General features: G+C 43.6%; 1 protein-coding gene and 2 pseudogenes across 1 annotated transcript; all 3 read right to left on the bottom strand.

Annotated features, from left to right (window-relative positions):
• Positions 1-496: 496 nt before the first annotated feature.
• Positions 497-4,506, bottom strand: LOC133910324 (PR5-like receptor kinase; annotated as a pseudogene).
• Positions 4,507-8,546: 4,040 nt separating this feature from the next.
• On the bottom strand, positions 8,547-10,541 carry LOC133910323 (uncharacterized). Its single transcript, XM_062352819.1, has 3 exons — positions 10,147-10,541; positions 9,780-9,963; positions 8,547-9,197 (listed from the first exon to the last, which is right to left on the bottom strand). The coding sequence occupies exons 1-3, from the start codon at positions 10,539-10,541 to the stop codon at positions 8,547-8,549; spliced, it is 1,230 nt and encodes a 409-aa protein (XP_062208803.1).
• A 2,496-nt stretch (positions 10,542-13,037) lies between these two features.
• LOC133896030 (LEAF RUST 10 DISEASE-RESISTANCE LOCUS RECEPTOR-LIKE PROTEIN KINASE-like 2.1) lies at positions 13,038-15,490 on the bottom strand (annotated as a pseudogene).

Raw genomic sequence — 15,490 nt, 5'->3', positions numbered from 1 at the left:
TCGCCACGGACGAGCCTCCCCAACACCAGAAGCTGTGATCAAGAGCCGCTTGGCCCGGGGTCGCTATGAACTACTTGTGCGGTGGGTCGGCCAGCCGGCGGAGGATGCGTCATGGGTCACCTTAGATGAATTCCGTTAGCTCTACCCAAAATTTCATCTCGAGGACGAGCTGATTGTCCCCGGGGGTGGGGGGGGGGGAGATGTCATGTGAGGCCTCACTTATCAAAGACGCAAGAAGCAGACGACAGCAGGCGTAGAGATTCAATCATAGAGATAATTCCTTTTAGTTTGTTAGCTTCGGTTGTTAGTGATAAGATTTGTTAGCTTCGGTTCGTTAGGGCCGGCTCTAGCACTTTATAAGCAGAGGCACGGCAGTCGGAAGATCAATGAAGAATCGAGTTTTCCCATTGTTATCCCTTCCCTGCCTCGCCGACGTGGTTGCCTATCACGGCTCCTCCGTGCCGACGAGGTCCAGGGCCTCGACCTTCAACTACCTTCAAATACTATCTGCGCTGTAACCCGTCCACCAATAATCCTGCTCGTGACATGGTGCCATGTCCAATTCATCTGAGCCTCTTTCGAACATTTCCAAAACTTTAGCTATTGTAGGACGATGCATAGGTAATATTTGTACACACCACAAGCCAATCAAACTCATCTTTTTGGCGATGTCCTCAACTTCCGTGTAACTTCACAAGCTTGTAATACATCATCTTGAGCAAAGTGGTCATAAATCCAATCTGGAAAATACTTTTGACTTGACTTTTCAACCACTGATTTCACATTTTTCCTGCCTCCATCCATCTCTAGCAACATCATTCCATAACTATAAACGTCTGATTTTGCTGAAACCACTCCAAAGGTTCTTGAGTGCACTTCAGGAGCGATGAATCCAATTGTTCCTCTAGCACCAGTCATTGAAAGCTTGCTCTCCTTGGTACGACACAGTTTAGCTAAACCAAAATCAGCAATCTTGGGGCAAAAATTGTGGTCAAGAAGGATATTTTGAGGCTTGATATCGAAGTGGACAATGCGTGTATTGCAGCTATGGTGCAAGTATTCTAATCCACGAGCAATCCCAACTGCTATTGCATAGAGCCTTTCCCATCCTAAAATTGCTTTGGGATTCTCTGAGTCAATGTACTGATCCAAAGAACCGTTGGGCATGTACTCGTATATAGGAGATTGTTTTGATCCCTCCAAACAAAACCCAAATAAGCTAACAATATTAACATGAGAGGTCCTGCCAATGCTCATAACCTCGTTCGCAAATTCCTCCCCTTTTGCTTTGGAGTCATGCAAGAATTTCACAGCAACTAGGCGACCATCATGTAGTCTTCCTTTGAAAACCGCACCATAACCACCTTCTCCAAGCTTATTATTAAAAGAAGATGTTATCTTTGTTGCTTCTGAGGACTTGTATATTTTTGGAGCTAGTGATCCATGCGATGATATTAGGGCCTCAATGTTCCTTTCGTTGCTTCTGCTTGTTGTTTTGCCGAGGAGAAAACATAGGTTTTGCCCCTTTCTATGCCATATCAGCACATAAATACATGGAAGGAGCAAGCTTCCAGCTACTGCCGTCAACACTGAGATTAAAGCAGATGTTTTTTCCTCTTAAAAAGGTTATATTATGGACATTTAGTTTTCCATGACCATCAATAATTCTCTTGTAAAAGAATTGCAAGGGTTCAAGTGTAGTAAAAAGGTAAGCGCTACAAATTTTGCTCCAAATTGACCAGTGTTGTATCAGAAGGCATAAATTGAGGGTTGTTTGTTCTTAATTTCCATTTGGAATCAACGTATAAATGATTGTTAACAAGATAAGTTTTAAAGTAGTGCTTATATGCTCTTTTACAAACTGATTTCAAAAGGTAATTTATTATAGAGAATAACTGTATGTGATTATTGAAATAGATGATTCGATATGAAAGATGGCCAAACATAGCATTACCTATCAGTATCATCTTTCTGCCTGTACTCTTGCTACCTGGAAAGGCACATAATATCAATTAACAAAAACAATATTACTAGTACTATATTGACAAGTTTTCCAAAAGAAAGGAATGAGTATAATATTTAAAGCTTCCATATTTTGCAGATGAACTAATACAAGAGGAGAAAAGGGAGACACATTGCTAGATGGTGAAGGGCAGGTGATACATATTTGGCTTTCTTTTGATTGAAGCATCTCACTTAAATTCATGTTTGATACAATCATAGTCATAGAAATTATGCGTTCAATATAGTGGCGGAAAACTACTTTGTTAGTTTTTTACTGGATTGCATATCAAACCGATTATCATGACCACTAGTATTAACAATACTGCGGCCTGCGGGGGAAGAGATCCTCTGCCCACCAACAATATGCAGGTAGCAGTGTTTTACTAACAAAAAGAAATCACCTAGGAGGAATGATTGTGGATTAAGAAGAAAATAGGCACCCAATTTTTGAGCCAAAGAGGACCCAAACTTGGTTGGTGGAGTACTCAAAGTTTCCACCACTTTTTCTTACTTCTAAATAATCAATCCTATAAAAATATTGCAGAAAGTGTGTCTGTGGAAGCATTAGTTGTAAGGACAGTACAGTTTTTTTTTTTTTTTTTTAACGTTGCAAGGGCAATACAGTGGCTGGTCCTTTCGGTCTGCATACCAAGCAGAGGCGTGCATTCTAATTTAGGCCTTGGAATTTTGACATACATGATAGTATGATACGTGAATAGAAACTAAATGGAAAGATTGAAATTAAGGAAAAAACAAAGTGAAGCCTGAAAAGTCTAGACCAGTAGACACGTTGAACTCACTGCAAACCGAATGAGATGCTCAGGTTGGCCAAACCCACAGTATCAGGCTATCAGCAGGCTGGTCAAAGTCTGCTATACTCTGCTTAATGCCGTGCTAATGGAATTGACTGTGACAGGCCCGCTGGTTTGCATAGCCTGGAAGTAGGGATCCCATCGGTATTCGAAAAGGATTCCACCATCAGGCCTGTAGTTTGCATCGTTGCATGATAGCTGATAGACCTAGGAAAAGCTTCTCTACGAAATTGCTCGAGTTAAAACTTAGAAATCGTCACTTGATTCTTCTTTCCTCCTTTGTTCAGAAAAAAGAAGAAGATATTTATCAGTGCGCTCTTCACGATAATGGTTCGCAGTACTGGAGTGATTACGCCACTGTTCCACAACTCTTTAAGTCTGACAATCACATTATTCGGGTATGATTGCTCCCCATTTAAATTTACTACAGTATTCGATTCAACTTTAGAAGCTCAATTCCACAACGGAGAGATTCAATTACTTGCTATTCAATTATTTGCTTAGAAAATAAAGTGCATTGATTGGCAATTACGAGAACGATTTTTCTCTAGTCAACTATCACTAGAAGAAAAATAGGAATATGGATCGGTACGGGATCATTGTTAAATAGTTAAATTGAATACTTCAACCAATGCATTTGGCTAGAATACAGTAGGCTCCAATGTCCCCATCAATGGAATATCTGTACTAATCCAAAAAACCGAAAATATTTTTCAAGTAGTTGAAGCAAACAATCTAGAATTCTAAATAAAACAATCTTTGTCCAATCACCGATTCTATAGTCATCCTAACATTTGCAACGACCATGCCAAAACGCAATAAACATGCTGTGGTATTCTCGATAGCGACTCTATGTCACTTGCAGTATCTTAATAGTGCTCACATTGTAGGTTAATAGCGCTCACATTGTAGGTTAAACGAACTATGAATTGACTAGGCAATTTTGTCGCACAATTTCAGATTCCTGAACTCACCGCACTTTGTGACTAAGTTGATTTTATTAGTTCCAAGAGTGAACTTACTGATTAGTTGCCATGTCAAGAGGAAGCCGTCACTGATTAGTTCCTCGTAGTTGCTCGCGTTCGCCTCGCCAGACTTCGCAAGCACCGGCACGATGGTAGCATCACAGCCCTTCAGAAAGTAGCTGCCCGACCCATCGTAACGCTCGGGAGACGCGAACAAACGTGTTGTTGCGGCATAACGTCTCCACAAGCCTCCCGCTTGCCGCCGTTGCCGGCGCCTTGGTGCGGTTGTAGAAGATCAGGTTCTGATTGCCAGGACTGATGGAGAATGGGAAACCAAGCTTGGTGGTGCTGTTGTTCGTCAGGGCGTGGCAGCCTTTGGGGCCGGAGCTACTGAAGTCGTGGAGCTTGTGGACATCGACGATGAGCAAGGAGCCGTTGTCGTAGAAGATGTTGACGATCTGGAACCAATATGCACCCTAGTAGAACCCGAGGTATGGGGTGTTGTTGGAGCAGTGAACCTGGAACCCGAGCATGCCGCACCTGGTCACCGTAGCCTGCTCCGGCACGACTTCAAACGGGGAGGAGATGGTCATGTTGCCGCATAGCACCGGCGGGCAGTCCTCTCGTCGTTGCACGTCCGCCGCCGTCGCAAGCATCAGCGGCAAAGCACACGTCCAGGGCGCCCACACCGAGGAGACAAGGAAGAGCATCAAGTTGGGAGCCATGTGAGCATCAGGAGTTTTCGATGATCTCAGTGACGATCGACGATGGGAAGAAAGGCACAGGTGGCCGACTAAATGGAGACGGTGAGGGAGTCCTATGTATGTACTGGCCGAAACATTTGACTGGACATTCAGGCCATCATCATCCGCGCATGGGAATTTCCGAAGTGCCCGATGGACGGGGCAAGCGACGACTGTCGTGCGCTAGTGACGTGACTGGTCCAGGATACCCGGCCTGATCAGCTCCGGGTAATACACGCTCTTGTCGGCCAACAAGCCCACCATAATCTCTCACTATTTTTTGTCAAACACTTGACTGGTAATTTAGATATGTTTTACGACACTATGAGTGCTGCTTTTGCCCAGTTAATTTAGATATGTCCTCTGTTTTTAAAAGTGTACTAGATACAATTTGACTTATAATTTCAACCTGAATATGTTGGCAAAAGCTACGAAAGAACATGACAACTCAAGGATTTTTACGACACTATTAGTACTGCTTTTGCCCAGTTAATTTAGATATGTTTACCTACATTTGCAGTTGAAGTTTGAGAACTTTGATTGCACATCGAAAATAAAAGAGTACTTTGTATCTTCTCTCAAACAAATGTTTTGAGAAAGGACGGTACGAGAGTTATCGAGAATTTATTAGAAGGAGTAAAAACCAAAATAGAAAGGTTTACATAGGTGGGAATCCATCTCATCCCCTAGGCGTAGATAGGATTTCATAACCAGCTGTATGCCCCAAAAAGGCTATTGGTACAACGATTAATCAACCAATAAATCGACCGCACCTAAAGGCGACAGAGTTCACACATTCACTCATATATGAAAGCTCTTCTTCTCTGTTGTATATCTTTTTTTATTGAGTAAATTTCACAAACCTACAACTATTTACATCAAAGTATCACAAAACTACAACTTTTGAGTCATATTTCACAAAACTACAACTATTTATACCCTGAGTAACACAAAACTACAACTTTTCGCTTTAGGCCCACCCGTCAGCCACACGAGCTGAAAATGTTGTAGTTTTGTGAAAATGTGTGCCTAACGGGTGGGCCGGAAGCGAAAAGTTGTAGTTTTGTGTTACTCAAGGTACAAATAGTTGTAGTTTTGTGAAATATGATTCAAAAATTGTAGTTTTGTGATACTTTGGTGTAAATAGTTGTAGGTTTATAAAATTTACTCTCTTTTATTTGGAAGGCAACTTGTATCGCACTGGATTGCTTGGCTCGAAAGACACTCCTATTTCTCTCTTTCCATAAATTCCACTAAAAATAGAAAACAATGTCATCGAAGTCCCTCCTGGTCTCCTTTTGGAAGCAAACTCTGGCTTTTCTCCACCATCCTTTGATTGTGGCAAAGTCTTGCAAATTAGGGAGTCCTGAGAGATTGTACCAGCGCGCCAATTCGTTCCAGACTTGCCTGGCAAAAGGGCAGTTTTTACATAAATGCACCAGCATTTCATCTTGACTATTACAAAGCCTGCAAGTCCTATTATTTAGCCATCCCCTTTTTTTCAAGTTGTTAGCTGTCAAAATTTTGTTCTGGATTAGCAGCCATGTGAACATCTTGCATTTTGGCTCAGATTTTACTGTCCGGATCTAGTTCATATTGAAACGCTTGCTGCTTCCCATGAACTGGATGTGATATGCACTTTTGCTCGTGTATTCGCCATCCGTTGTCCAACGCCATTTGAACTGATCACGGGAGTTGTCGTTGATGGAGAATGCTTGAATTTCCTCACAGAGCTGGACCAGTTGATGGAGTTCCTGTTTTGTGGTTAGGGCTCCAAGGTTATTCATACAATTGTGGTTTGTGAGCCCCTTTTGTACGGTGATGTTTTTTTCTTTTTGTTTTTGTAAATAGGTCTGGCACTATATTTCGCGGTGCCTGCCCATGCACCCAGCTCAACGACCAGAAGAGGCCCATTGTTCCATTTCCAAGAGTTACTATTGTGCTAGTGTTGAAAAGATCCTTGTCGTCCTGGCTACATGGGATTGCCATACCCTTCCATGGCCAATCATCCTTCTTGCAATGGAACCAGAACCATCTAATTCGAAGGGCCCAAGCGAATTTCTGAATGTCAAGGATACCCAAATCTCCTAGCGCCCTCGTTCTGCAAACCGTATTCCAATTTATGTGACAATGGCCACCATTAACCTTTTCTGGCTCTTCCCCTTTCCATAAGAAACTTTGTCGTATTTTATCAATCTTTTTAGACAGCCATTTCTGAAGCGGGAACACCGTGAATTGATAAATTGGTTGAGAGGAGAGGACAATTTTAACTAGTGTTTCTCTTGCTGGAAGATTTAGCATCTTTCCTTTCCATCTTGGTAACATGTCACCCATTTTGTCCAGCATCGGTTGTATATCGACCTTTCTCAGTTTTCTCTTATGTAGTGGTAGCCCTAGGTATTTGGCCGGGAATTCTTTCAGCCTTCCAGGAAAATTCTGTAAAATTTGTTCGATCGGCAACTCGTGGTAGTTTATTGGAAATATTTCTATTTTGTTCAGATTTGTTATTAGGCCCGAGCACTTCCGAACGTCTGTAGGATGTCTTGGAGTGCTATCAGTTCAGCCTAGTCAGGGTTTGCAAATATCACCACATCATCAGCATATAGTGAGCATCTTAATTGTGTCCTTCTTTGAAGGATCGAGTTGATGATGCCTCTTTGAGCCGCCATAGATATAATGCGTTGTAGAGGGTCAATTGCTAGTATGAAAAGCATCGAGGAGAGAGGGTCACCTTGCCTGAGGCCTCTAGCATGCTTAATTGGTTTTTTGGGCTTGCCATTGAGAAGTACTCGTGATGATATTGTGGCCAGCATACTTGTGATCTAGTTGCGCCGTCGTTGCCCAAACCCTAGAGCTTGGAGGACTTCTAGTATATATGCCCAGTTTACGGAATCGAATGCTTTTGAAATATCTATCTTTATGAGCAGAGCCGGCTGCTTCTTTTTGTGTAGCTCTCTGACCACGTTCTGCACATATAGAAAATTATCGTAAATGCATCTCTTTTTTTATGAAAACACTTTGGCATTTGAAAACTAGATCATTTGGATGCGGGGCGAGGCAGTTTGCCAACATATTGGTAATGATCTTTGCAAAAGTTATTGATTAGACTGATAGGTCTGTAGTCTCCTACTCGTTCCACCTCGCTCTTTTTTGACAGAATGTCTCAAACAAATGTTTCCATCAATATCCTAGGAATGTTTGCTCCCAAAGGTAACATTAGCTTTTTGCTGGATAAGTGCGAACATATTCATGCGGGGGGAAATATCTAGTGGAATCTTGGCTATTGTCAGCTAAAGCCATAGTTCTGATGTTACAATAAAATATTTAAACTCCCAAATAATATGTTTAGGGGCTCTATAGGTTAGCAAAAACGGCATGCTAGGCTGAAGAGTGCAACCCTGTTATACTTGGTGGTTTAAATAAGATAGTAAGCGTGTAAGTAACACTGTGTAATTAATAATGTTGAAACATGATGAATTACCAGATAGAAGGAGACGTCTAGTATGGAAGACAAATAAAAGGTAATTGATAGTATTTTTTGAAGGAAAACGGGGTCTAATTTAGCACGATGATAGTTTGATGAACTCTGGATGGTGGAGATCGTTCGAATCAGCCATAACTGATGAATTATATAAGAGTATAGATTTTCCAATTCTCTTCAAAAATAAGATTAAAAACATTATATGCTATGCACTTTAGATGAAACCATCCCTAGAAAAAGACAGCAAATGCAAAACATCAAAGGAGGCTAATTGGTGAACCTAATGGTACTTACATACCCTCTCACGATTAGAGATTAGAGGATCGGTGGGTACCTTATGTTCCCCAATTGGCTCCTCTAAAAGATATTATCACTATTATACCAAATTCACTATCCATAGCGACCCACATGGCCTAACTCTTAAGAGTTTGTTCCCTGTCCTCCTTCGTCACTCATTTTAGTGGATAACAAAACCCAAGTGAAACCCCTCAATCATAAAGAAGTGGGATCTAGGTGCAGGTTTGCCAAGACTTCAGCGCTCCTATAAACCCAGGCCGTTGTCGCTGTACATGCATTTCCCGCCGCTTGCCATGCATTCGGGGCAATCCCCTGACACCCCCGTCCACTCAAGGAGAAACCCGTGCTTCATGCTGCCAACGTAGTCGTCCCCATTCCCATCAGGAGCCCCAAGTGTTGGAACCACTGAGAAGCGGCAGCCCGGCGGTATTTCCCGCTGGATGCGGTGGCCGTCGAACTCGTCGTCTAGGCGAACGAACGATTCCTTTGGACAAGACATAGGGCGAAATCCCGGTGGTTCCGCCTCCTGCTTGGTGCAGTTGTAGAGGAAGATGAGCACTTTGTTGGCTTTGCTGATGAGGAATGGCCCCAACCCGATACCAGAGGTGATGTTGAACGACGGCGCCGGGCAGCCGGTGGCGAGTGGGAGGTTATCGTCGACCACATGGAAGGAGCTGTTGTCGACGAAGATGTTGAGCACCCGATAGTACTGGAACATGGGAGTTTTCCAGGAAACGCCGCTGCTGTTGCACTTGAGCTGGAAGGACGGCGGCCCGCAAGACGGCCGGCCGGGCTCCTCTAGCCAGAACGAATAGGGGATGTCCAGGCCCCCGCATTCCTTGGGCGAGCAGCCTTGCTGCTCAGGTTGTGTTGTTTGGGTCGTAGCTATCGATATCTGTAGCAGAAATGCTACGATGTGGAGAGGAAGTAATGGCTTCAGCATTGAAGTCTTGCGCACTGCAGATTTCGGAATAGGCGGCCGAATAGTGGAGACCACAGAACGCGATCACCGGGAGGTTTAGTAGGAGCAAGAAAAGGTTGCTGGTATGGGAGGGTGACCAGGTCAAGTCTTTAGTCTCCTCCAAGGCTGCTCAGTCTCATCTAATTATTTTCCCAAGTGAATTCAATCTGACTAGTCCCTTCACGGGGAAAAAAATCTGACTAGTCAGCGATCGGCATCAGTGTTTCCAGATATTTTCTTGCACGAGTAGAATCGCAATTTCTATGACAGAAATGCATGCATTGCTCTCGGTTCTCCCTATTTAGTTATCTTGAATTCTTAATAATAGGTTCAAGAGTGATCTTAACTCACCTGCTGATGGCGCCAACGACGGCAGCTGCCATGTCAACAGGAAGCCGTCACTGTTGAGTTCCTAGTAGCTGCTTGCGTTTGCCTTGCCTTATCTCCAGAGGAGCCCTCCAGAAAGAAGATACCGTAGCCGCCCGTCTCATTCTAGCGCCTCTGACGCGAACAAACGTTCTGTTGCGGCATGTCGTCTCCACAAGGCCCCCGCCAGGCGCCGGTGCAGTTGTAGAAGATGAGGTTCCCCCGCCAGGCGCCGGTGCAGTTGTAGATGATGAGGCGTGCGCGAGCTCGCAGCTCGCGAGCGGCGGCGGCGTGCAGGAGCGGCGGGGGCGACGAAGCTGGGAGACGGCTATTTCTTTTTTTTTTCCAAATATATTCTTATACTACTATCATATACTCCCTATATTACCTCTGAATAATAGAGAGTATTCTAACCGATCTGAATCATTCGATTAAAAAAATAAATATCCTAAATTACTCTGAGATCACGTAAAATTTCTCTCTGATTAACATGGCTGATCGAGAATGGAAAACGGACCCAAGCTTGGAGGAGCTGTTGGACTTCGGGCTGTGGCAGCTTTTGGAGCCGTAGCTATTGAAGTATTGAAGCTTGTGGACATCAGCGATGACCAAGGAGGCGTTGTCGTAGAAGATGTTGAGGATTTGAAACCAATAAGAACCCTCATAGTACCCTAGGTACGGGGTGTTGTTCGGGCAAAGGACCTGGAACCCGAGCACCCCGCAGTTGGTCTCTGACGCCTGCTCCGGGACGAGCCCCAACGGGGAGGAGATGGTAATGTTGCCGCATAGCAGGGGAGGGCAGCGCTCTCCTCCTCGCATGTCTGCGGCCACCACCGCGGTCGCAAGCGTCAATGGTAACGACCAGGCTGCCCACACCGAGTAGACGAACAAAATCAACAAGCTCTGAGCCATCGGGGCATAAGAAGGTTTTGGCAATTGCCCTGACCAACAAGGTGAATTATTGAGGGTTATGGGAAAATATATATCTATACTTTTATAAAATATACGAGTTATAACGCAATCGAACAATCTTCACCATTCACTCAAGCTGGTCAAACGATCACCGTGTAAAGATTCTTCCCGTTTCGCCTTTCAAAAATATATTTAATCTCACATTAATTGTTTTACATATCTAGATATTTTCCATACATTCTAAAAATACATTCAATATCTCATTATTTGTCTTCTATACTTAGATATATAATATTTACCTTCCATACATTATTATATTCTGAATTGATTCCACGTGTGTGAAACACGTATGCAGTTGTGAGAAACCAAGTTGAAATGTGATTTGTTTATTTATAATGAGTGATTGACAAGATTGTTAATTTGGTTTGATGATTTTTGGATTATATAAGCATATCTATATATTGTAATTATGATCATTACTAACCAAAAGTGTAGAGAAAATGGAGTTATCATTTTTGTCTCTAAGTAAGAAAAATTTGCCTCACCAGATGGTCCGACGCTCAGGAAGATGTCACGCCAGAGGGTTTTGACTCAGTAGAGAAAATCCATTAAAACACCGGATAGTTCGGATATGGGTAGCACAACACACCAGACTAATTTTTTCATATAGGTTGCAAAACATGTCTGATGTAATTCTATACGCCGGATGGTCCGGCGATGGAGGATGTTCACACCAGACTAATTTTTTTCAGAGAGGATGCAAAGCTTGTCTGGTGAGAATATACATGCCAGATGATCCAGCGATTAAAGGTGTGCACACCGGCGGGTTTACCAGGAGTGTGTCAGTGAAGGAAGTATTGCACACGCTGGATGGTCGGGTAATCAGAGGGCAATATACGTCGGATCATCTGGTGTTTACGATTTTTTCTATGATGTGCTTTCAACTGAAGATTTTGATTTTGACTAATCTATAATGGAGATGGAGATATGTGTTTGCTTGTTTTATGATGTGTAGATGATGGATGCAGCTTAGTGGTCGATAGTGAGATGATCGAGGCTAAGCAGGGTGCTGGATGCCGGATGATCAAGGAGGTCGGACGGAGTCAAGGATGATCCTAGTTGTATACGTGGAGAGCAAGCAAAGCGTGAGAATGCGAATGAAGACAACGTGTTGACAAAGTCAAGCGAAAAGGATATTGGTGTAAGTGACAAGACGGTCCAAGGAATCGAAAGCAGGAGAGACTTATCGGTGGTCAAGATCGCAACACGGAGTACACATGTAGACATCATGAGGCTTGCTTAATGTATAAGCAAGTGGTGGCGAGTCATGCTTTGAGAAGCGTGCAACGTGGTTTCGCGGTTTTGCCTCAAAACCATGAGAAGGAGGAGTACACGTGGCATCATCGCGAAACTTATGTCGAGACGAAACTAAGTCATGAAAGCGCCACGACCATCCGATGGACGAGAAAAAAGATGGACGAAAATACCCTCGATGGTAGGTAGGAGTGTATTGGAATAGAAAGGTATTTTAGAACAATCTAGGAAACTTAGGAGTCAAGAAAACTATGCTATAAATAGAGGGGGGCTAGTTGAGCCCTTTGAGCTAGCTATTTGAAAGTTATGTGGTAGGGTTTTAGGAGAGCGAGATTAGTGTTTAGCTTATATATTAGGTGAGAGTTTTTTTATACAAAATACTTTGTAATCTGCTAAAAATAAGATTGTTCTTTACAGGTAATGAAGTTTATGTTGCCTCTTATGCTTGAGTTCATCTCTTTCTAGTTTTTCTCTATTGACTCCCTTGTTTCGTTGTAAGTTTTTCAGTTTTTCTTTTGTGATTTTCGTTTTGGTTTTAGAGCTGAAAATTTTCACCATGTTGAAGTGGTTCTTCTGGTTGCTAGAGATATAAAATTTACATTCAGAATTGTTCTTAAATTCATTTGCCTCTAAATCATCAACTTGAAGAGTTTCTGCATCCAGTGACTATCTCCTAGGATTTAAGTGTTTCTTTCTTAAATTGTAAGCTTTTATGTGCGATGACGAATGTATTGGTTTTTAATGGAATCTAGTGTTCAATTTCATCTACGAGAGCTATGCTTTCTTAGAGGATCTTTTGGTACAACGTGTTTCTCTTACGTTTTTGCTTTCATGTATTGTTTTAAGACGTGTTGAGTGATTGATTATAAAAAAATTATCTAAAAAGTTGGTAAGACGCCTATCCATCACATTTAGTTGTTATTTTCGGACCTACAAGTTGCTAGTGACGTAATATAACTGAAGAGGGAAGAATGATATATGGAAACGGTGAGTAAAAGTCTGTAAGCGGGACTGTGTACTGGCCGAAACACATGAACCGAAAAGGATGGTAAGATTGGGCTTCTTTGACTAGTTGGTCTACAGAGGGTCCCTCGCATGAAGGAAAGGAGCTCATGACCGCTAGATTTTGGAGAAGAATCTATGTTTGCTGGAGATTTCATTTCACAGTGAAGCCTAAGGGGATAAGAAAGCATCAGCTCGAATATACATCTCAGAATACAGCCACATAAACGCAAAATACAAGGAGGTTGACACTGTAGCCTTGAAAGGTTACATATATACACCTGACAACAAAGAAAAGAGAACTAATACTATCCTATTGTCATGCTTATGCCATGATAACCTGATGCATATCATGACGATGACATCATAACCACCACAGACGTATAGGATGAAACATTTGTTGACTGCGATGGAGAGCAGAGGAACGGCTTGGGCGGTATTTCCAATTCATCGATGTTCCTCTCCAACATCTCTATAACTCTGCTCATGGAAGGGCGGGCTTCAGGTGTCATTTGTATGCACCACAAGCCAACTAAGCTCAGCTTTCTTACAGTCTCTTCAGTTCCATGTGCAACTTCAACTCTGCAGTTTCCTCACCAGATGATCATAAACCCAATGTGGAAAAAATGTTTCGCTAGTGTTGCTTGCATCTTCTTTCATTTCCTTTTTTCCTCGAACCATTTGTAGGAGCATCATTCCATAGCTATAAACATCTGATTTTGTCGAGACCACTCCAAAACCCCTAGAGAACACTTCTGGTGCAATGAAACCAACGGTTCCTCTCGTTTCTGCCATCGAAAGTATGCTGCCCTTGAGGAGGCATAGCTTTGCCAAACCAAAGTCTGCAATATTTGGACAGAATTCGTTATCTAGAAGTATGTTATGAGGTTTGATATCAAAATGGATGATGCGAGTGTTGCATCCCTGGTGTAAATACTCCAACCCTCGTGCAATACCGGTTGCAATTTTTAGCAGAATTTCCCATCCAATGGCAAGTTTGGAACTCTCTGAATAAATGTGCTTCTCCAAAGAACCATTGGGCATGTACTCGAAGAGAAGCGCCCGCTTGGGTCCCTCTAAAAAGAAACAAAGTAGGGTGACAATGTTAACACGAGATGTCTGACTAATGCTCATACCTTCGTTTAGGAAATCCTCTCCGTTGCCTTTGGAACCTTTCGAGAGCTTCACGGCAACCATTAGGCCATCTCGAAGGCTTCCCTTGAACACCACACCACAGCCACCTTCTCCGAGCTTTTCCTTGAAAGAACTAGTTATTTTCTTCAGCTCTGAGTACTTGTACCTTTTTGGAGCAAGAGATCCACATTTTCTTAGTACTTCTTCTGCATCTGATCTGTTCGTAGAGTACACTTGGAAGACAGCTGATCTGAATTTTTGCCTCTGACGATACATCAGCCAAGCAAGACAAATGAAAATGAAGCTAGCCGCAGCAGACAGCGACACTGAAAGTATTTTTGTAAAAAACAAAGTGCGACAGAATGTGAGCAACTGAGCATGATGCAACTTGTAAATTTACATAGGTACATAGAACTCTGCTTGACTAGATTACACTGTATTATGTAGAAGAATGCTCACCAATCAAGGTTAACTTGCTCTTGTGCTTGCCATCTGCGGTCAAAACATGTAACTTTGTCATGTTAAATCAAAATATATTTTAAAAAAACTTGTTGAATGTTGAATCAAACTAAGATTATGGACCACATGCACATGAGGGACATTACATGTTCTGAAATAAAGTTCTGAATATTTACAACTTTACTATACATCCGTGGCTTAATGTTTACCTCGCCACAAGTCGACGCCCGTAGGCCGCCGTCCGAGCAAAGGCACGCAAACGCCGCCGTGTTGGCATCGTACCGGCACCGGCCTCCGCTTGCTCTGCAGGCGTTACAGTCGCCGACAGGCTCCCACTCCAACCGGAACCAGTCCTTGATGAGCTGTCTGTAACTGGCAGCCGTCGCGCCTTCCGCCTCCGACCCGACCACCAGGAACACTGAGAGCTCGCAGAGCCCGTCGTTCACTGGTGGCCCGGCCGTGCCATAGCTTCCCCCAAGGTAAACGAAGTTGCGGCTGCTGTTTCCGCTGCAGTTGGTCACGGGGACCGCACCGGGCGGCTGCGTCCCGATGCACCTGGTCAGGACGTAGGCTCCTGGTCGGTCGGGCTGATCCTGAACCTGTCGGCGTCGGCGGCCAGGAGCGCGTGCACGGCCACGAGCAAGCGGCTGCCGTAGTCGATGTGGAGGATCTTGATGTAGGAGCTGCTCAGGAAGGCGCCGGACGCGGAGTTGTTGCACGTGAGCTGGAACGCCGGCGGGCCGCAGGAGGACGTGTCCCGGCCGCCCAGCCAGAAAGGGTAGGTGATGATCAGGTTCCCGCATGTCGCCGGCGGGCAGCCGGTGTCTGTGGTGGTGACATTGACGGCGGTGGTCAGCAGCTGCAAGGAGGCCAAGATTTGCAACACTAGCAACTTGGGATGCATTGCTGTGCTTTAGGTTTTTCTTGTGCAGTGGAAACTTTCCATAGGAATTGAGACGAGAAGAGTTTATTTCACCATGGTTGTAAGGTAAGATTGGCAAATTTTGATGCAGTTTGGACTTTGGCGTTCATTGACAAAA

Source organism: Phragmites australis, chromosome 2 (genome assembly GCF_958298935.1).
Source record: "Phragmites australis chromosome 2, lpPhrAust1.1, whole genome shotgun sequence".
NCBI classification, from domain to species: Eukaryota; Viridiplantae; Streptophyta; class Magnoliopsida; order Poales; family Poaceae; genus Phragmites; species Phragmites australis.
The sequence above is the reverse complement of the archived record's forward strand: the minus strand, read 5'-3'. Positions and strand labels throughout refer to the sequence as shown.

What these genes read in the sequence shown, in the direction of transcription:
- LOC133910323 (XM_062352819.1), bottom strand. Translation starts at nt 10,541, where the DNA reads ATGGCTCAGAGCTTGTTGATTTTGTTCGTCTACTCGGTGTGGGCAGCC. An exon ending in AACAGCTCCTCCAAGCTTGG is followed by an intron (nt 9,964 to 10,146) that starts GTCCGTTTTCCA and finishes GAAAAAAAAAAG; the next exon opens with AAATAGCCGTCTCCCAGCTT. An exon ending in ACGACATGCCGCAACAGAAC is followed by an intron (nt 9,198 to 9,779) that starts GTTTGTTCGCGT and finishes TTTCTGCTACAG; the next exon opens with ATATCGATAGCTACGACCCA.